Source organism: Panulirus ornatus, chromosome 4, assembly GCF_036320965.1.
Source record: "Panulirus ornatus isolate Po-2019 chromosome 4, ASM3632096v1, whole genome shotgun sequence".
Lineage (NCBI taxonomy): Eukaryota > Metazoa > Arthropoda > Malacostraca > Decapoda > Palinuridae > Panulirus > Panulirus ornatus.
This window is the reverse complement of record NC_092227.1, coordinates 49,806,801-49,830,505: the sequence shown is the minus strand read 5'-3', so window position 1 is coordinate 49,830,505 and position 23,705 is coordinate 49,806,801. Positions and strand designations below refer to the sequence as shown.

Below are 23,705 nucleotides of genomic sequence, written 5' to 3'. Positions count from 1 at the left end.
AACCACAGCTCCCTTTCCACATCCAGGCCCCACACAACTTTCCATGGTTTACCCCAGACGCTTCACATGCCCTGATTCAATCCACTGACAGCACATCAACCCCGGTATACCACATCGATCCAATTCACTCTATTCCTTGCACGCCTTTCACCCTCCTGCATGTTCAGGCCCCAATCACTCAAAATCTTTTTCACTCCATCTTTCCACCTCCAATTTGGTCTCCCACTTCTCCTTGTTCCCTCCACCTCCGACACATATATCCTCTTGGTCAATCTTTCCTCACTCATTCTCTCCATGTGCCCAAACCATTTCAAAACACCCTCTTCTGCTCTCTCAACCTCGCTCTTTTTATTTCCACACATCTCTCTTACCCTTACATTACTTACTCGATCAAACCACCTCACACCACACATTGTCCTCAAACATCTCATTTCCAGCACATCCACCCTCCTGCGCACAACTCTATCCATAGCCCATGCCTCGCAACCATAGAACATTCTTGGAACCACTATTCCTTCAAACATACCCATTTTTGCTTTCTGAGATAATGTTCTCAACTTCCAAACATTCTTCAAGGCTCCCAGGATTTTCGCCCCCCTCCCCCACCCTATGATTCACTTCCGCTTCCATGGTTCCATCCGCTGCCAGATCCACTCACAGATATCTAAAACACTTTACTTCCTCCAGTTTTTCTCCATTCAAAGAAGAATTATTCATTATGATCATCACTTAACATCTGTATTTATTTACTTTCAGTTTCTATTGTCTATAGGTACACTAACTGTAGGGAGGCTTGTTTATATTCATACTTTCCATGGAGTGGGTAAAATTAGACCTGGGAACTAAAGGATTGTGCCTTAATCTCTCCAACATTTATAGCCTTCAAAAGCTGATATAGCACAGAATTTGGCAATAAGAATGGGATTGCTTTGTACAGTAAGGTTTACAGTACTACCCGAGTCAATATCAAATAGTGAATTAAAGTAAAAAGGTGAGTTAGAAGAATTCTTTAATTTTTGTACTACCCCAGAATGGTGGTTCAGGGCTTGTTTGGCCATATTGATGCTTTTGATCCTTCTACAAAGGATTTCAATAACTAATATGAGAGATAGAGCAATAATTCTGTGCAATGAGATTGACAATTATTCAGCTGATGCCAATTATACCCCTATTCAAGTTGTTAATAAAAGAAAACTTGCTGTCCTGAATATGTCCTGAGTAAGAGTACTTGTAAAGTTAATGAAAGATTTATGCAGTCCAAAGTTACAAAAGGAACACACTTTTGATGAACTAACTATGTTACTAACAGACCATTACAAGCCCAAAACTTCACATTACTGAAACTTTTAAATTCCACTGATGCATTCAAGTGTAAAATAGTCTATTGCAAATAACAGTGCTTGGCTTAGGACACATGGCTGCAACATGTGATTTTGGCCAGTTCTTTTCAAGATCATTGAGTGGTCAGTTTGTAAGTGGGATCAGCAGTGCTGAGACTCAAAACAAGCTGATTACTGCCAAAAGATCTTTCAAAGAATGTCTAACAGTCCATGCTCATAAAGTTGCTGGTACCGAACCACAGCAGTTCTAGAATCAAAATGCAGCTGTTCATCAACTTAAAGCTGCAGATAGTGATAAGAAAACCTTAGCATATCAAGCCCAGCATTCAAAAAAAAGTCACCACAGCCAGTGTGCAATGCAGGAGCCATGCCCAGGCAGTAGAATCACTCAACTGCTAGATAAAAAAAATTCATGTTAAGCCTTCAACACAAAACCAAGGCACCAGAAAGAACAATGCTGGTTCTCCGACTATGTGTGCAACAAGTGCAACATCAAAGGACACATCACTGCCACATGTAACAGGAAGAATATTTACAACATAAGGGTTAAAAAATGAAATACAAGGTGTGCTAAAACTTCAAGAGCCAATACATATTATGAATTCTGTATATACCAGTATTACTGCAAATGCTCCTAGTAATGTTTCTTTGAAGCTTGAAAAGAATGACGTTACCATGCAGTTAGATACAGGTTGTGCAATTTCTAATGCCCCTAAAGATTGGTATGAGATATTTTTCTAGGTTAGCATTAAAACCATCCAAAGCATGTCTCCTCATGTATACTGGGGAAAACCTTAAAATATCTGGTGAAATAGATGTGGAATTCATTACAACGAGAGGCAATTCAAACTTCCCCTTGTGATTACTCCAAAAGGTACATGTGTTTTGCTAGGAAGAAACTGGTTGTTCAAAATGGTACCTGATTGGAAAGATGTATTTTCTGTATATCATCTTCATGAAACCTAAGACATTTCAGATGTTTCTGCTAACCTAGAAAACTACTGTATATTGTTTAAAGAGGAGCTAGGAATGTTATAATGGTCCAGAAGTTGGGCTCACTGTTTCAGAAAATTCAAAATTTCACAAAGCTAGGCCAGTTCCATATGCATTTCAGTCCAGTGTATAAAGGAGCTACAGAAGGATATAAGAGTGTTTTATGATGAGTGTAACTGTAGGCAAATGAAGGCAAATGTGAGTAAAAGTAAAGCAAGGAACATTGAAATTATGGATTTTGCAAAATCCTTCAGAGTGAAAGAAGAAAGTTTATTAAACTGTTTTATGAATATGGAGGGAGAAAGACTGAAAGAGGGGAGAGAATTCAAGTATTCAGGAGAGAATTTCAGTATTCAAGAGCTATCTTGGGTACATTTGGTGATATGGAAGGAGGGATAAGGAAAACAGCCCTGTGCAGACTGGAAGTCACTGGGTTCCTTAAAATAATGAAGGGTACACGTTTGGAAGTGGAGAATGGATTAAGGGACAGCACAGTCCTCCCGAGCCTGTCTTATGCAGCCAAAACATGGACACAGAATGAGAACAGAGATCAAGAATCCAAGTTGTGGAAATGAGCTATTTGAAAGGAGCATGTGGTATGACTAGATGGAATGAAGAAAGAAATAAGGTGGTGTATAAGAGATGTGGTATGGCAAGGATTGCAGATGGAATGTACAGTGGAGTGGTAGAGTGGGTGAAACATAATACTTTGAGGTGGTATAGGAATGTGGAAAGAATGCAGGACGAGGAGTTTAAAAGGAGAGTGTATCATAGTATATCTTGAGGAGTTGGTGTGAGAGGAAGACTACCTGCAACATGGGAAAATAGGTCAGAAGAGCAGTGGAGGGAAAAAAATGGTGTAAGAATGCATGGAATGGTGTATGCAACAGAGGTATATAAGGACAGGGATAAGTGTAGATTCTTCTGCCATGGCCATCCCCTTGATGGGAATTCCCTGAGGAAATGGACATCAAAGATATATATAGATAAACTCAACAATAATAACATTACTACATACTAACTATCTACGTATATGCCTTACACCTATTCTTACTTGGAACTCCCTCAAGAGGGTAGCCACAGCAACAGTCTCCATAACTGGTGAACTACAGTGCCGCCTCTTAGCTGTTTTTGTGCCTAACCCTTAACAGGCCAGTGGCAGGGGGCAGCTCTAGCACAATGTTTGTGGAGGCTCCTACCTAATGTTCCTCCTGACTACTTTTACCTAATGCCCCTGCCTTATGTTCCTACCCACTACTTCTACCAAATGTTTATACCTAATGCTCCTGCCTTATGTTCCTACCAACTACTTCTACCAAATGTTTCTACCTAATGCTCCCACTTAAATTTTCCTACCTACTGCTTCTATCTACCGCTACTACTATTTTGCCAAAAGGCAGGGCTAGCGCACAGTGCTCAGTCAAGGAAAATCTAGAGTTACAAAGAATGAGCTGTGCGAGTTAAGTGTTGTTAAGTTTCATGTATAACAAGGAGAGACTGTGTTTGTGGACAAAATGCCAGTAGTCCATATGTGGGTGGGGCAGAAAGAAAAGACAGCTACCTGGGTCAGAGGAAAGCAATGTGCCAACCACCAAACTGCTGGCTCTATATGCAGGCATCACTAACCCTCCTGATATCCAGGTGGGTAGTACTGGTAATATACTTCCCTGGTTGATGGCCATCTACCAACTACAACCTATCTACTACATACTTACTTGTGCAATTATCTGCTATATTTGTCCTATATTTCTAATTCAAATATTTCTAACTTAAATGGTTTACTACAACTAAATAACAGAAAGAATTAGATGGAATAAACTGAAGAACTCAGTCAGCCTTTTAAACACTGGTTTAGTGTGGTGTAGCTGAGGAAGTGGGGCATTCATTTCCCACATATGAATTATCAAATAGAATAATTGAAATAAATGTAAATATAAAAAATGTCATTGTTTTGTAAAATAAAATAAAAAAAATGTTGATCTATAAGTAAAGTTAAAATTTTTGAGGCTCTAGCTGCAGCCATAACAAAGCAATGAGAAAGCAGCCTTAAATGGAGATAGTTTCAGCAAAAACAGGTTCTTTCTCCACTTATCTATGTGATATTTCAGTATCAAAAAGCCTTGAAACACCTTTTAACATGAAGCATTACGTCCAGCTTAGTGAAATAATTTCCTTTGTAAAAAAAAACAAAGCATGGGGAAAATGTCAACCCATAAGTGAAGTCCAATGATTTGATGCTGAGGCCACAATCATAAAGAGTGTTTGAAGGAGTGGAAAAACATTGTCATGGTCTGTCCCATTTCATTGGTAATTCATGAATTTTTATAACTGTAACTTCATGAAATTCCTCCAAAATGAAATAAAAGGAGAAAGCTCAATGACAGATGGTCCTCTGGAAAGGAGATGCTGTAGGGGAAGTATTAACCTAGAGATGGTATCAGATGTGAGGCAAACTGGGCTTGGGTGGCATGCTTAAGAAACTCATCATTTTTTCCTATATAATTCTTAACAAATTAGGTGCGTGCCTTATATGGCAGAGCATCTAATACAGTACAAAAGACAATATTCTTTGTTTTTCAATATGTAAGCTTAATCTTTCATTCAGTATCAGGTGACATCTATTAGACTTTTGAGAAAATTTCTCTTCTACAAAAATACAACTCTTGTTTGATATTAGAAGGCAATAGAAAAATGGGGACTTAAACAAATTTTGATTCTAGAATAATTTTTTCACGAAGGTAGCCCATTCATAAATCAAAGGACAGATGTACAAAAAAATTTATATTTATATTTATTATGTATGTGGGTGGGTTGGGCCATTCTTTCGTCTGTTTCCTTGCGCTACCTCGCAAACGCGGGAGACAGCGACAAAGCAAAAAAAAAATAAAAAAAAAAAAAAAAAAATTATTATGCTTTGTCGCTGTCTCCCTCATTAGGGAGGTAGCGCAAGGAAACAGACGAAAGAATGGCCCAACCCACCCACATACACATGTATATACATACACACCCACACACGCACATATACATCTCAACGTATACATATATATACACACACAGACATATACATATATACACATGTACATAATTCATACTGTCTGCCCTTATTCATTCCCGTCACCACCCTGCCACACATGAAATGACAACCCTCTTCCCCCGCGTATGCACGAGGTAACACTAGGAAAAGACAACAAAGGCCACATTCATTCACACTCAGTCTCTAGCTGTCATGTATAATGCACCGAAACCACAGCTCCCTTTCCACTTTCAGGCCCCACAAAACTTTCCATGGTTTACCCCAGATGCTTCACATGAAATGGTTCAATCCATTGACAGCACATCGACCACGGTATACCACATCGTTCCAATTCACTCTATTCCTTGCATGCCTTTCACCCTCCTGCATGTTCAGGCCCCAATCACTCAAAATCTTTTTCACTCCATCTTTCCACCCCCAATTTGGTCTTCCACTTCTCCGTTCCCTCCACCTCTGACACATATATCCTCTCTATCAATCTTTCCTCACTCATTCTCTCCATGTGACCAAACCATTTCAAAACACCCTCTTCTGCTCTCTCAACCATACTCATTTTATTATCACACATCTCTCTTACCCTATTATTACTTACTCGATCAAACCACCTCACACGAAATATTGTCCTCAAACATCTCATTTCTAGCACATCCACCATCCTCTGCACAACTCTATCTATAGCCCACGCCTCACAACCATATAACATTATTGGAACCACTATACCTTCAAACATACCCATTTTTGCTTTCCCAGATAACGTTCTCGACGTCCACATATTCTTAAACACTCCTAGAACTTTCGCCTCCTCCTACACCCTATGATTCACTTCCGCTTCCATGGTTCCATCCACTGCCAAATCCACTCCCAGATATCTAAAACACTTCACTTCCTCCAGTTTTTCTCCTTTCAAACTTACCTCCCAATTCACTTGTCCCTCAATCCTACTGTACCTAATAACCTTGCTCTTATTCACATTTACTCTCAGTTTTCTTCTTTCACACACTTCACCAAACTCAGTCACCAGTTTCTTCAGTTTCTCACATGAATCAGCCACCAGCGCTGTATCATCAGCGAACAACAACTGACTTACTTCCCAAGCTCTCTCATCCACAACAGACTGCATACTTGCCCCTCTTTCCAAAACTCTTGCATTCACCTCCAAAACAACCCCATCCATAAACAAATTAAACAACCATGGAGACATCACGCACCCCTGCCGCAAACCTACATTCACTGAGAAGCAATCACTTTCCTCTCTTCCTACTCGTACACATGCCTTACATCCTCGATAAAAACTTTTCACTGCTTCTAACAACTTGCCTCCCACACCATATATTCTTAGTACCTTCCACAGAGCATCTCTATCAACTCTATCATATGCCTTCTCCAGATCCATAAATGCTACAAACATATGCATTTGCTTTTCTAAGGATTTCTCACATACATTCTTCAAAGTCAACACCTGATCCACACATCCTCTACCACTTCTAAAACCACACTGCTCTTCCCCAAATCTGATGCTCTGTACATGCCTTCACCCTCTCAATCAATACCCTACCATATAATTTACCAGGAATACTCAACAAACTTGTACCTCTGAAATTTGAGCACTCACTTTTATCCCCTTTGCCTTTGTACAATGGCACTATGCAAGCATTCCACCAATCCTCAGGCACCTCACCATGAGTTATACATACATTAAATAACATTACCAACCAGTCAACAATACAGTCACCCTTTTTTTTGATAAATTCCACTGCAATACCATCCAAACCCACTGCCTTGCCGGCTTTCATCTTCTGCAAAGCTTTTACAATCTCTTCTCTGTTTACCAAATCATTCTCCCTAACCCTCTCACTCTGCACACCACCTCAACCAAAACACCCTATATCTGCCACTCTATCATCAAACACATTCAACAAACCTTCGAAATACTCACTCCATCTTCTTACATCACCACTACTTGTTATCACCTCCCCATTAGCCCTCTTCACTGATGTTCCCATTTGTTCCCTTGTCTTATGCACTTTATGTACCTCTTTCCAAAACATCTTTTTATTTTCCCTAAGATTTAATGATACACTCTCACCCAGCTCTCATTTGCCCTCTTTTTCACCTATTGCACCTTTCTCTTGACCTCCTGCCTCTTTCTTTTATACATCTCCCACTCATTTGCATTATTTCCCAGCAAAATTCATCCTAAATGTCTCTCTCTTCTCTTTCACTAATAATCTTACTTCTTCATCCCACCCCTCACTACCCTTTCTAATCTTCCCACCTCCCACACTTCTCATGCCACAAGCATCTTTTGCGCAAGCCATCACTGCTTCCCTAAATACATTCCATTCCTCCCCCACTCCCCTTACATCCTTTGTCCTCATCTTTTTCTATTCTGTACTCAGTCTCTCCTGGTACTGCCTCACACAAGTCTCCTTCCCAAGCTCACTTACTCTCACCACTCTTTTCACCCCAACATTCTCTCTTCTTTTCTGAAAACCTCTACAAATCTTCAACTTTGCCTCCACAAGATAATGATCAGACATCCCTCCAGTTGCATCTCTCAGCACATTAACATCGAAAAGTCTCTTTCGCCCGCTTAACAATTAATATGTAATCCAATAACGCTCTCTGGCCATCTCTCCTACTTACATACGTATACTTATGTATATCTCTCTTTTTATTTATCCGCTTTGCTCAATGACTGATGGTCCTCTGGAAAGAAGATGCTGTAGGGGAAGTATTAACCTAGAGGTGGTATCAGATGTGAGGCAAACTGGGCTTGGGTGGCATGCTTAAGAAACTCATAATTTTTTCCTATATAATTCTTAACAAATTAGGTGTGTGCCTTATATGGCAGAGCATCTAATACAGTACAAAAGACAATATTCTTTGTTTTTCAATATGTAAGCTTAATCTTTCATTCAGTATCAGGTGACATCTATTAGACTTTTGAGAAAATTTCTCTCCTACAAAAATACAACTCTTGTTTGATATTAGATGGCAATAGAAAAATGGGGACTTAAACAAATTTTGATTCTAGAATAATTTTTTCATGAAGGTAGCCCATTCATAAATCAAAGGACAGATGTACAAAAAAATTTATATTTTTATTTATTATGCTTTGTCGCTGTCTCCCGCGTCAGCAAGTTAGCGCAAGGAAACAGACGAAAGAATGGCCCAACCCACCCACACACACATGTATATACATACATGTCCACACAAGCAAATATACATACCTATACATCTCAACGTATACATATATATACACACACAGACATATGCATATATACACATGTACATAATTCATACTGTCTGCCCTTCATTTATTCCCATCGCTACCCTGCCTCACATGAAATAACAACCCCCTCCCCCTCATGTGCATGAGGTAGCGCTAGGAAAAGACAACTGAGGCCACATTCGTTCACACTCAGTCTCTAGCTCTCATGTAATAATGCACCGAAACGACAGCTCCCTTCCCACATCCAGGCCCCACAGAACTTTCCATGGTTTACCCCAGACGCTTCACATGCCCTGGTTCAATCCATTGATAGCACGTCGACATCGGTATACCACATCGTTCCAATTCACTCTATTCCTTGCATGCCCTTCACCCTCCTGCACGTTCAGGCCCCAATCACTCAAAATCTTTTTCACTCCATCTTTCCACCTTCAATTTGGTCTCCCACTTCTCCTCGTTGCCTCCACCTCTGACACATATATCCTCTTGGTCAATCTTTCCTCACTCATTCTCTCCATGTGACCAAACCATTTCAAAACACCCTCTTCTGCTCTCTCAACCATACTCTTTTTATTACCACACATCTCTCTTACCCTGTTATTACTTACTCGATCAAACCACCTCACACCACATATTGTCCTCAAACATCTCATTTCTAGCACATCCACCCTCCTCTGCACAACTCTGTCTACAGCCCACACCTCGCAACCATATAAAATTGTTGGAACCACTATTCCTTCAAACATACCCATTTTTGCTTTCCGTGATAATGTTCTCGACTTCCACACGTTCTTTAACGCTCCCAGAACTTTCGCCCCCTCCCCCACCCTATGATTCACTTCCGCTTCCATGGTTTCATCCACTGCCAAATCCACTCCCAGATATCTAAAACACTTCACTTCCTCCAGTTTTCCCCCATTCAAACTTACCTCCCAATTGACTTGACCCTCAACCCTACTGTACCTAATAACCTTGCTCTACCAAACTCAGTCATCAGCCACCAGCACTGTATCATCAGCGAACAACTGACTCACTTCCCAAGCTCTCTCATCCACAACAGACTGCATACTTGCCCCTCTTTCCAAAACTCTTGCATTCACCTCCATAACAACCCCATCCATAAACAAATTAAACAACCATGGAGACATCACACACCCCTGCCACAAATCTACATTCACTGAGAACCAATCACTTTCCTCTCTTCCTACACGTACACATGCCTTACATCTTCGATAAAAACTTTTCACTGCTTCTAACAACTTACCGCCCACACCATATATTCTTAATACCTTCCACAGAGCATCTCTATCAACTCTATCATATGCCTTCTCCAGATCCACAAATGTTACATACAAATCCATTTGCTTTTATAAGTATTTCTCACATACATTCTTCAAAGCAAACACTTGATCCACACAGCCTCAACCACTTCTAAAACCACACTGCTCTTCCACAATCTGATGCTCCGTACATGCCTTCACCCTCTCAATCAATACCCTCCCATATAATTTACCAGGAATACTCAACAAACTTATACCTCTGTAATTTGAGCACTCACTTTTATCCCCTTTGCCTTTGTACAATGGCACTATGCAAGCATTCCACCAATCCTCAGGCACCTCACCATGAGGCATGCATACATTAAATAACCTTACCAACCAGTCAACAATACAGTCATCCCCTTTTTTAATAAATTCCACTGCAATACCATCCAAACCCACTGCCTTGCCGGCTTTCATCTTCCGCAAAGCTTTTACTACCTCTTCTCTGTCTACCAAATCATTTTCCTTAACCCTCTAACTTTGCACACCACCTAGACCAAAACACCCTACATGTGCCACTCTATCATCAAACACATTCAACAAACCTTCAAAATACTCATTCCACCTCCTCACATCACCACTACTTGTTATCACCTCCCCATTAGCCCCCTTCACTGAAGTTCCCATTTGTTCCCTTGTCTTACACACGTTATTTACCTCCTTCCAAAACATCTTTTTATTCTCCCTGAGATTTAATGATACTCTCTCACCTCAACTCTCACTTGTCCTCTTTTTCACCTCTCGCACCTATCTCTTGACGTCCTGCATCTTTCTTTTATACATCTCCCAGTGACTTGCTTTATTACCCTGCAAAAATTGTCCAAATGCCTCTCTCTCCTCTTTCACTAATAAACTTACTTCTTCATCCCACCCCTCACTACCCTTTCTAATCTGCCCACCTTCCACGCTTCTCATGCCACAAGCATCTTTTGCGCAAGCCATCACTGCTTCCCTAAATACATCCCATTCCTCCCCTGCTCCCCTTATGTCCTTTTCTCACCTTTTTCCATTCTGTACTCAGTCTCTCCTGGTACTTCCTCACACAAGTCTCCTTCCCAAGCTCACTTACTCTTACCACTCTCTTCACCCCAACATTCTCTCTTCTTGTCTGAAAACCTCTACAAATCTTCACCTTCGCCTCCACAAGATAATGATCAAACATCCCTCTAGTTGCACCTCTCAGCAAATCAACATCCAAAAGTCTCTCTTTCGCGTGCCTATCAATTAACACATAATCCAATAATGCTCTCTGGCCATCTCTCCTACTTACATACGTATACTTATGTATATCTCTCTTTGTAAACCAGGTATTTCCAATCACTAGTCCTTTTTCAGCACATAAATCTACAAGCTCTTCACCATTTCCATTTACAACACTGAACACCCTATGTGCACCAATTATTCCCTCAACTGCCACATTACTCAACTTCACATTCAAATCACCCATCACTATAACCCCGTCTTGTGCGCATCAAAACTACTAAAGCACTCACTCAGCTGATCCCAAAACACTTGCCTCTCATGATTTTTCTTCTCATGCCCAGGTGCATATGCACCAATAATCACCCATCTCTCTCCATCCACTTTCAGTTTTACCCATATCAATCTAGAGTTTACTTTCTTACACTCTATCACATACTCCCACCACTCCTGTTTCAGGAGTAGTGCTACTCCTTCCCTTGCTCTTGTCCTCTCACTAACCCCTGACTTTACTCCCAAGACATTCCCAAACCACTCTTACCCTTCACCCTTGAGCTTTGTTTCACTCAGAGCCAGGACATCCAGGTTCCTTTCCTCAAGCATACTACCTATCTCTCCTTTTTTCTCATCTTGGTTAAATCCACACACATTTAGACACCCCAATCTGAGCCTTCAAGGAGGATGAGCACTCCCTGCGTGACTCCTTCTGTTTCCCCTTTTAGAAAGTTAAAATACAAGGAGGGGAGGGTTTCCAGTCCCCTTTAGTCGCCTTTTACGACACGTGAGGATTGCATGGGAAGTATTCTTTCTCCCCTATCCCCAGGGATCTCTCTTTTTAAACCAGGTATTCCCAGTTACCAGTCCTTTTTCAGCACATAAATCTACAAGCTCTTCACCATTTCCATTTACAACACTGAACCCTAAATGTACACCAATTATTCCCTCAACTGCCACATTACTCACCTTTGCATTCAAATCACCCATCACTATAACCCGGTCTCGTGCATCAAAACTACAAAAATATACAATAAAATTTCTTTGTAATTTTTCATTTCTGAGCAATTATTATATTTCTATGACAATCAAACATTACATTAACCAAACATTTTGAAACAACAGTTGAGAACTTGATGGTATCTATACAGTTCTACTTAAAAAATATACTTGCTGAATGCTACCAAAATCATTTATCTTCCTTTATTACATAATTCAACAAAGAGTAAGAGAGAAATGTAACAGCGAATAACATATAGGCAAACAAAATAAGGAAAAAAATGTGGAAGAACATTTTGATTTTTTCTTACTTCCCCAAACATCTGACATATTTCTGGTGAGGTAATGTAGTCCCCGTGACTCCCAAACATATCCTTGCCGGCTGAATAATATCCAGCAAGTGGATTTATCAACACCTCCTTCATGTAATCATGAACAGTCAAAGGCCCTGAAAAAAAAAATGCATCTTAACTGTAAATGATATCAAGAAAATCAGAAAATATCTAACATTTCTGCAATTTGAAACTACATTGTAAAATTCATGAGAGACTAATTTCTGAGCCAACACAGAGCAAAATGAAAATATCTCATATTCTCAGCCCTTTCCCTAAATGCGATTGGATAACACATTAAATGCACACACTCCCAAATATAATACACCACCACTACTAATGATCACTGACTGTAGTTAGTTACTTACAAAATACAATATAATTACGTAGCCATAATTACAAAGCTCGACAAAAGACAGTAATAGCCTACCTAGTATTCCCCGTTTCCAGTGATTTGAATACATTGCATTTTTCTTTCTTTCTCTCAAACATGTTCAAAGTTTCTCACATTAGTGAGACTGACCCAAGATTAGGAAAAGAAATGGCCATGATCATTCACATCCACTCTCTATCTGTTATGCACGATGCACCAAAATCAGAGACCCCTATCCAAAACTAAGCCCAACATACCCTTCTGTGGTTTCCTATAAACACTTCATATGCCTTGGTTCAGCCCAGCTGTAGATGGATCAGCCTTCCCCTTTTCTCCAACAACAGCTGTGTCCCTCAAGGTTCTGTCCTGTCCCCTACAATTTTTTCTCCTTATCATCGATTTCCTGTCTTCCACAAATAACCAAATGTACTCATATGCTAACCACTCAACACTGCATTCATCCTAATCCTTTAATTCTGCCCCTTATTCTTTCACTCAATCTCCATCTCATCTTGACACAGCTTCCTCAACAAACTCAGAATTGGGCAGGATATCTCAGTGGGGTAGATGAAATCTAGTTAATATTAATGCCTCATAGACCCAGTTTCTACTTATCTCTATCGATAACTCCTCACATCTCTTGTCTCTCCTTTGACTGTTCTGTAATTCCACCTCTTGACTCAATAAAACAAACTTGGTATTACTATAACATCCATTCTTTCTTGGTAGCCCCATATTACAGAAATAGCTTAGCCTGCCTGTAAGGAACTGGGAGCACTGTTTAGATATTGAAAATTCTTTTTTTATGAACAGTTGCTCCAATTATACAAAAGACTGATTCATCCTTGCATGGAATACGGCTTTCAAATCTGGGGTGGTTCTAGCTCTGCATCCTTACCTGACATACACAAGTCAAAAGCTGTCCCCAGGATAATTTCAAAACTTGACCCTCTTGCACTGCACCACAATATTGGTTCACTTTCCCTCTTCTATAGGTAGTACTTAACGTTTTGCTCCGAAGAGCTGGCTGCTTGTGTGCCCCCATCATTAGCTAGACCTTGCAACACTTGGCAAGCTGTTGTGTTTAATGATTAAAGTGTGGCTGGTGAAAACACAATGGTGGGCCCTTGTTTAATTGTTTTTTCCCTACACCTCAAAGTTTTTGAACTCTCTATCCTCTCATGTCTTTTCCAATAAATAGTGACAAGGCACACTTTAAATGAGAGGTTTTCACCTCCTCCAAAATTCATAAATACTATCCCCTTTTCTTTTCTTTCTCCCTTTTATATTTCAATTAAGGCCCAGCCTTGATGAGGACTTTTGTCAATGACTGGAGTCTTTAAAAAAAAATTCTACAGAGCATATCTACCAACCATAGAATACCCTTTATCCTGATCCATATACGTCACATACATATCCTTCAGTTTCTCTTTGTATTTCACACACACATGCTTCGAAGCAAACACCAGGTCCACACATCTCTACTGCTCCTGAAGCCACATTGTTCCTCCCCACTCTGAAGCTCTGTGTGGGCTACCACCCCCTCAATCACCACTCTCCCATACAAACTACCAGGTACACTCAACATTTGCTTTTGTTCCCCTTGTCTTGATATAGTGGCTCTATACAGGCATCCTACCATTCCTCTGGTGCCTTACCATGAGCCATAAATCCACTAAAAATCTTGCCTAACCAGTAAACAACACAGTCATATCCATTCTTAAGAAATTCAACTGGAATTCCATTTACTTCCACCACTTTGCCACACTTCACTTTATGCAAGACTTGCACCATCTATTTACAAAACCACTTGCAATGACCACTTGCCAATTCCAAAATACTTTCCTATTCTCTCTGAAATTTGCTGATACTCACCCCATGACACATTTACCCTCTTTGGCAACTCCTGCACCTTCCTCTTGACCTCCTGCCATTTTCTCATGTCTCCCAATCAATCACTCTCCTTCCCTGTAAGTACTACCTATACACCTCTAATTTCTCTCTTACTAAGCAACTTTACTTCATCAACCACCACTCACAACCTTTCCTCACATGCTCACCTACCATCTTCCACATGCCACATACTTCTCTCACACATGTTTGCAATGCTTCCCTTAATACCTCCTATTCCTCACACACTCCCTTGTTTGATTTACTCTCTTCTTTTACCACTTTATACTCACTATTTCCTGGGATTTCTTTATACAAGCCTCTTTTTCATCCTCACTCACTTTCATCACCCTTTTCCCATTCATATCTTTCTGTCCTCACTCACTTTCACCACCCTTTTCCCACTCATATCCTTTCCTTTTTTCCTTGCCTCCACCATGTAAAGATCAAACATCCCATCAGCTACTCTCTTAATGTTCTGGATCTGTTTTTCACCTCTTAATTCTCCATGCTATGGCAACTCAATCTCTCCACCAACTGGTTTATTGACACCTCAACAAAGCTGACTGGAATAACTTGTGAAAATTCTTTTGACTTACCTTGATCAAATTACTATCGCTTATGTCTTCACCAAATGCATAGCAGAGGTTATTGTTGTAGGAATAACAGCATTTATCCCCTCTTCCTCCAAGATGACCTTGTTTTCCAATCCATGGCTCATCTGTTCCTGTTCTGAGACCATTTGGGCGAGGGATCAGGCATATCAAGCTTGGGAAAACTCTCCTTCCTTCTACTCACATTCAGCAGTACCCTCTCCTCATCATCCACTGACAGGTCTTCTAGTCGTCAGCTAAGGGTTTCGCTAACAACTTCTGTCGCTCTTTCCCATTTCTCCTCTAATTCTACCTTGGGTGACTCTTTGACATTCCTTCACCCCCTGATGCTCCTCTTATCAATCCTATGCCCCTTCCTATAATCTCTTTACAAACTGTCCAAAAAGTTCTCTTCTAGACACAAGTAAGGATTATGATCCTGATGGCCTCCATCACCTTGTACTGAACTTGCACATGTGCTTGCTTGTTTGTTCCACTTGTGTTTAAAAACCAGAACTTTTCCTTCCTCTTGGAAGCATCCATTGGTGTATCACATCCCTAAGAAGGGTGGCCATTCTACCCCCTACCATCCTGTTGCTTTGGCATCTATCATTTCTAAGGTATCTGAATCCTTCCTATACTCCAATATCCTCAGACATCTTGAATCTGAATCCTTCCTATACTCCAATATCCTCAGACATCTTGAATCTCATAGACTTCTCTCTGATCACAAGTACAGCTTCCATAAGACATGATCCATTGGTGATACTCTTTCCTATCTTACTAAAGTTATCATCCCCAAAGGATTTTGGGGAATCCTATGTCACTGCCGTTGACATATCTAAAGCTTTTGACAGGCATCAGGGCTTCATCTCTGTGCTCCACTTTTTTGGCTTCTCTCCCTCACTTCTCTCACTCATTTCTAGCTTCCTCTCTGGCCAACACATCTCCATGGGTGTTGTTAGATCAGTTACCCTATTTTCCATCAACAGTGGTGTCCCTCAAGGTTCTGTTCTCCCTCCTACAATTTTTCTCCTTTTCATTCATGATTTCCCCTCTTCCAAAAATAATCTAAGGCATTCATATGCCGGCCACTCAACACTGCATTCCTCTGCATCCTTCAATTCTGCTCCTTCTCTCACCCGATCTGCATCTCATCTCGACACAACTTCCTCAATAAACTCAACTCAGACTTGGACATGATATCTCAGTGGAGTACACCCCAAGACCCAGTTTCTACCTATCTCTCTTTTGAAAATTCCTCACAACTTTCCCCTCTCCTTTGACATGTCTATACCTCCACCTCTTGACTCAATGAATATATTTGGTATTACTATAACATCCACTCTGTCTTGGAAGCGCACATCATGGAAATACTAACTCTGCCCCTAAGAAACTGGAAGTCCTATTTAAATGTTGACATTCCTTTTCTTCCAAATATTGCTCTGTTTATACAAAGGAATGATCCATCCTTGTATAAAGTACTGCTCTCATGTCTGAGGTGGTACTACATATGCATCATTACACTGTGTAACAAATTCTTACTTTTTCTTGTTCCTGGGTAATGTGTTATTTTCTAATTGTTTATGTCTAAAAAGCAAATAACATTGCTAATTTTACCTTGAACTGCTTTTGTGATCAGGAGAGTGACATTTTGAATTTTATCTATTTTTCAAAACATTCCAGATAGATTCAGTGCTGAGTAACTGATATAGAACTCTCTAGAAGTTTCCAGTAATATAAATATCTTATTTATCTATTTTGCTTTCTCGCTGTCTCCCATGTTAGCAAGGTAGCGCAAGGAAACAGACGTAAGAATGGCCCAACCCACTCACATACACGTATATACATACACGTCCACAAACGCACATATACATCTCAATGTATACATATATATACACACACAAACATATACATACATACACATATACATAATTCATACTGTCTGCCTTTATTCATTCCCATCGCCACCCTGCCACACATGAAATAACAGCCCCCTCCCTCCTCATGTGTGCGAGGTAGTGCTAGGAAAAGACAACAAAGGCTACATTCGTTCACACTCAGTCTCTAGCTGTCATGTAATAATGCACCAAAACCACAGCTCCCTTTCCACATCCAGGCCCCACAGAACTTTCCACAGTTTACCATAGATGATTCACATGCCCTGGTTCAATCCACTGACAGCATGTCGACCCGGTATACCACATTGTTCCAATTCACTCTATTCATTGCACGCCTTTCACCGTCATGCATGTTCACGCCCCGATCACTCAAAATCTTTTTCACTCCATCTTTACACCTCTAATTTGGTCTCCCACTTCTCATTCCCTCCACCTCTGACACATATATCCTCTTGGTCAATCTTTCCTCGCTCATTCTCTCCATGTGACCAAACCATTTCAAAACACCCTCTTCTGCTCCCTCAACCACTCTTTTTATTACCACACATCTCTCTTACCCTATTATTACTTACTCAATCAAACCACCTCACACCACATATTGTCTTCAAACATCTCATTTCCAGCACATCCACCCTCCTCCGCACAACATTATCCATAGCCCATGCCTCGCAACCATATAACATTGTTGGAACCACTATTCCTTCAAACATACCCATTTTTGCTTTCCGAGATAATGTTCTCGACTTCCACACGTTCTTCAAGGCTCCCAGAACTTTTGCCCCCTTCCCCATCCTATGATTCACTTCCACTTCCATGGTTCCATCCGCTGCCAAATCCACTCCCAGATATCTAAAACATTTCACTTCCTCCAGTTTTTCTCCATTCAAACTTACCTCTCAATTCACTTGTCCCTCAATCCTACTGTAACTAATAACCTTGCTCTTATTTAAATTTACTCTCAGTTTTCTTGTTTCACACACTTTACCAAACTCAGTCACCAACTTCTGCAGTTTCTCACACAAATCAGCCACCAGCGCTGTATCATCAGCGAACAACAACTGACTCACTTCCCAAGCTCTCTCATCCACAACAGACTGCATACTTGCCCCTCTTTCCAAAACTCTTGCATTCACCTCCCTAACAACCCCATCCATAAACAAATTAAACAACCATGGAGACCACACATCCCTGCCACAAACCTACATTCACTGAGAACCAATCACTTTCCTCTCTTCCTACACGTACACATGCCTTACATCCTTGATAAAAACTTTTCACTGCTTCTATCAACTTGCCTCTCACACCATATATTCTTAATACCTTCTACAGAGCATCTCTATCAACTCTATCATATGCCCTCTCCAGATCCATAAATGCTACATACAAATCCATTTGCTTTTCTAAGTATTTCTCACATACATTCTTCAAAGCAAACACTTGATCCACACATCCTATACCACTTCAGAAACCACACTACTCTTCCACAATCTGATGCTCTGTACATATCTTCATCCTCTCAATCAATACCCTCCCATATAATTTCCCAGGAATACTCAACAAACTTATACCTCTGTAATATGAGCACTCACTTTTATCCCCTCTGCATTTGTACAATGGCACTATGCAAGCATTCTACCAATCCTCAGGCACCTCACCATGAGTCATACATACATCAAATAACATTACCAACCAGTCAACAATACAGTCACCCCCATTTTTAATAAATTCTACTGCAATACCATCCAAACCCGCTGCCTTGACGGCTTTCATCTTCCGCAAAAGCTTTTACTACCTCTTCTCTGTTTACCATATCATTTTCCCTAACCCTCTCACTTTGCACACCACCTCAAACAAAACACCCTATATCTGCCACTCTATCATCAAACATATTCAACAAACCTTCAAAGTACTCACTCCATCTCCTTCTCACATCACCGCTACTTGTTATCACCTCCCCATTAGCCCCCTTCACTGAAGTTCCCATTTGTTCCCTTGTCTTACGCACTTTATTTACCTCCTTCCAAAACATCTTTTTATTCTCCCTAAAATTTAATGATACTCTCTCACACCAACTCTCATTTGCCCTCTTTTTCACCTATTGCACCTTTCTCTTGACCTACTGCCTCTTTCTATTATACATCTCCCGGTCATTTGCATTATTTCCTTTCCATTCAAACTTACCTCCCAATTCACTTGTCCCTCAACCCTATTGTACCTAATAAACTTGCTCTTATTCACATTTACTCTCAGCTTTCTTCTTTCACACACGTTATCAAACTCAGTCACCAGCTTCTGCAGCTTCTCACATAAATCCACCACCAGCGCTGTATCATCAGCAAACAACAACTGACTCACTTCCCAAGCTCTCTCATCCACAACAGACTGCATACTTGCCCCTCTTTCCAAAACCCTTGCATTCATCTCCCTAACAACCCCATCCATAAACAAATGAAAAAACCGTGGAGACATCACACACCCCTGCCGCAAACCTACATTCACTACGAACCAATCACTTTCCTCTCTTCCTACACGTACATATGCCTTACACCCTCAATAAAAACTTTTCACTGCTTCTAACAACTTGCCTCCTACACCATATATTCTTAATACCTTCCACTTACCTCCTTGTATGTAGCATTTATGGATCTGGAGAAGGCATATGATAAGAGTTGATGGAGATGCTCTGTGGAAGGTATTAAGAATATATGGTGTGGGAGGCAAGTTGTTAGAAGCAGTGAAAAGTTTTTATCGAGGATGTAAGGCATGTGTACGTGTAGGAAGAGAGGAAAGTGATTGGTTCTCAGTGAATGTAGGTTTGCAGCAGGGGTGTGTGATGTCTCCATGTTTGTTTAATTTGTTTATGGATAGGGTTGTTAGGGAGGTGAATGCAAGGGTTTTGGAAAGATGGGCAAGTATGCAGTCTGTTGTGGATGAGAGAGCTTGGGAAGTGAGTCAGTTATTCACTGATGATACAGCGCTGGTGGTGATTCATGTGAGAAACTGAAGAAGCTGGTGACAGAGTTTGGTAAAGTGTGTGAAAGAAGAAAGTTGAGAGTAAATGTGAATAAAAGCAAGGTTATTAAATACAGTAGGGTTGAGTGTCCAGGCAATTGGGAGGTAAGTTTGAATGGAGAAAAACTGGAGGAAGTGAAGTGTTTTAGATATCTGGGAGTGGATTTGGCAGTGGATGGAACCATGGAAACGGAAGTGAATCATGGGGTGGGAGAGGGGGCAAAAATTCTGGGAGCCTTGAAGAATGTGTGGAAGTCGAGAACATTATCTCGGAAAGCAAAAATGGGTATGTTTGAAGGAATAGTGGTTCCAACAATGTTGTATGGTTGCAGGGCGTGGGCTATGGATAGAGTTGTGCTGAGGAGGGTGGATAAGCTGGAAATGAGATGTTTGAGGACAATATGTGGTGTGAGGTGGTTTGATCGAGCAAGTAATGATAGGGTAAAAGAGAAGTGTGGTAATAAAAAGAGTGTGGTTGAGAAAGCAGAAGAGGGTGTTTTGAAATGGATTGGTCACATGGAGAGAATGAGTGAGGAAAGATTGACCAAGAGGATATATGTGTCAGAGGTGGAGGGAACGAGGAGAAGTGGGAGACCAAATTGGAGGTGGAAAGATGGAGTGTAAAAGATTTTGAGTGATTGGGGCCTGAACATGCAGGAGGGTGAAAGGCGTGCAAGGAATAAAGTGAATTGGAACGATGTGGTATACCGGGGTCGACGTGCTGTCAATGGATTGAACCAGGGCATGTGAAGCGTCTCGGGTAAACCATAGAAAGTTCTGTGGGGCCTGGATGTGGAAAGGGAGCTGTGGTTTTGGTGCATTATTACATGACAGCTAGAGACTGAGTGTGAACGAATGGGGCCTTTGTTGTATTCCTGGCGCTACCTTGTGCACATGAAGGGGGAGGGGGTTGTTATTTCATGTGTGGCAGGGTGGTGATGGGAATGAATGAAGGCAGAGAATATGAATTATGTACATGTGTATATATGTATATGTCTGTGTGTGTATATATATGTATACGTTGAGATGTATAGGTATGTATATTTGCGTGTGTGGATGTGTATGTATATATATGTATATGTGGGTGGGTTGGGCCATTCTTTCGTCTGTTTCCTTGCACTACCTCGCTAATGCGGGAGGCAGCGACAAAGCAAAATAAATAAATATAAAATATATATATATTTCTTTCTTTTAAACTATCCGCCATTTCCCGCATTAGCGAGGTAGCATTAAGAACAGAGGACTGGGCCTTTGTGGAATATCCTCACCTGGCCCCCCTCTGTTCCATCTTTTGGAAAATTAGAAAAAAAAAAAAAAAAAAAAAAAAACGAGGGGAGGATTTCCAGCCTCCCGCTCCATTCCCTTTTAGTCGCCTTCTACGACACGCAGGGAATACGTGGGAAGTATTCTTCATCCCCTATCCCCAGGGATATATATATATATATATATATATTTTTTTTTTTTTTCAAACTATTCGCCATTTCCTGCATTAGCAAGGTAGCGTTAAGAACAGAGGACTGGGCCTCTGAGGGAAAATCCTCACCTAGCCCCCTTCTCTCTTCCTTCTTTTGAAAAAAAAAAAAAAAAAAAAAAAAAAAAAAAGAGGGGAGGATTTCCAGCCCCCCGCTCCCTCCCCTTTTAGTCGCCTTCTAAGACACGCAGGGAATACGTGGGAAGTATTCTTTCTCCCCAATCCCCAGGGGATATATATATATATATATATATATATATATATATATATATATATATATATATTTTTGGATTGAATCAGGGCATGTGAAGCGTCTGGGGTAAACCATGGAAAGCTGTGTAGGTATGTATATTTGCGTGTGTGGACGTGTATGTGTATACATGTGTATGGGGGTGGGTTGGGCCATTTCTTTCGTCTGTTTCCTTGCGCTACCTCGCAAATGTGGGAGACAGCGACAAAGCAAAGTGAATAAATAGATAAATATATATAGGGGAGAAAGAATACTTCCCACGTATTCCCTGCATGTCGTAGAAGGCGACTAAAAGGGAAGGGAGCGGGGGGCTGGAAATCCTCCCCTCTCATTTTTTTTTTAAATTTTCCAAAAGAAGGAACAGAGAAGGGGGCCATATGAGGATATTCCCTCAAAGGCCCAGTCCTCTGTTCTTAACGCTACCTCGCTAATGCGGGAAATGGCGAATAGTATGAAAAAAAAAAAAAAAAAAAAAAAAAATATATATATATATATATATATATATATATATATACATATATTTTTTTTTTGCTTTGTCGCTGTCTCCCACATTTGCGAGGTAGCGCAAGGAAACAGACGAAAGAAATGGCCCAACCCACCCCCATACACATGTATATACATACATCCCCACACGCAAATATACATAACTACACAGCTTTCCATGGTTTACCCCAGACGCTTCACATGCCCTGATTCAATCCACTGACAGCACGTCAACCCCAGTATACCACATCGATCCAATTCACTCTATTCCTTGCCCTCCTTTCACCCTCCTGCATGTTCAGGCCCCGATCACTCAAAATCTTTTTCACTCCATCTTTCCACCTCCAATTTGGTTTCCCACTTCTCGTTCCCTCCACCTCCGACACATATATCCTCTTGGTCAATCTTTCCTCACTCATTCTCTCCATGTGCCCAAACCATTTCAAAACACCCTCTTCTGCTCTCTCAACCACGCTCCTTTTATTTCCACACATCTCTCTTACCCTTATGTTACTTACTTTGAAGGAGAATGCTTCCACCAAGATGTACTGGACTTTGAACGTTGCTACCAAGGAACATATCAAACATGAAGGGAGATTATAATTGGGGTCTGATTCATGAAAGTGATTTACAGTACAATTGCAAATCTTGAAAAACTACTCACTTCTAAATCTTTTATGATCAATTTTGTTTAACATTAGTGCATATACATGTTAATTTCATTCACAGATTGTTGTTTTTCTGATTTTATATGAATAAAAATGTACAAATTGCCCACTGTCCAATTGGAAAAAGGTAAATTTCAGGTCACAAAAACAAAGTCTAAAGAGAACAATAGCCTTTTTCTTTACTTTTCATGCATAAGCAATTAGGATATAACACTTACTTCTTCGGAAAAAAAATTGTGTTACACATCAGACAGAGTTGAAGTGTTTCAACTTATTGACTATCCCAAGCTAACTTCAAAACTTGACCTGCCTGCCCTATGGAGCAATATTGGTTCACTTTCCCTTTTCTATAGGTATTACTTTGGTTTTTGCTCCAGAGAACCAGCTACTTGTGTTCCCCCACCACAAGCTAGATCACGCAATACTAAGTGGCCGTTGGCAACTGAACGGTAAGCCGTTTTGATAACTGTTTCTTTCCTTATACCTTGAAGCTTTGAAACTCTCTACCCCTCTCAAGACTTTCCCAAGCACTATGACCTGGCACACTTTAAATGAGAAGTCTTTCACTTCCTCTAAAATTCATTAATACTTTCCCATGTCTCCAGTTTTACCCTT

The 23,705-nt window shown here is 40.6% G+C and overlaps 1 protein-coding gene across 6 annotated transcripts in view; it reads right to left on the bottom strand.

The window, feature by feature from the left end:
• LOC139766136 (protein arginine methyltransferase NDUFAF7, mitochondrial) overlaps positions 1-23,705 on the bottom strand; it is a 60,027-nt gene that overhangs the window by 19,124 nt on the left and 17,198 nt on the right. For all 6 annotated transcript variants that reach the window (XM_071694392.1, XM_071694383.1, XM_071694418.1 and 3 more), the window contains one exon: positions 12,429-12,565. In XM_071694392.1, the coding sequence (XP_071550493.1) occupies positions 12,429-12,565 (137 nt within the window). The remainder of the gene's footprint in view (positions 1-12,428; positions 12,566-23,705) is intronic.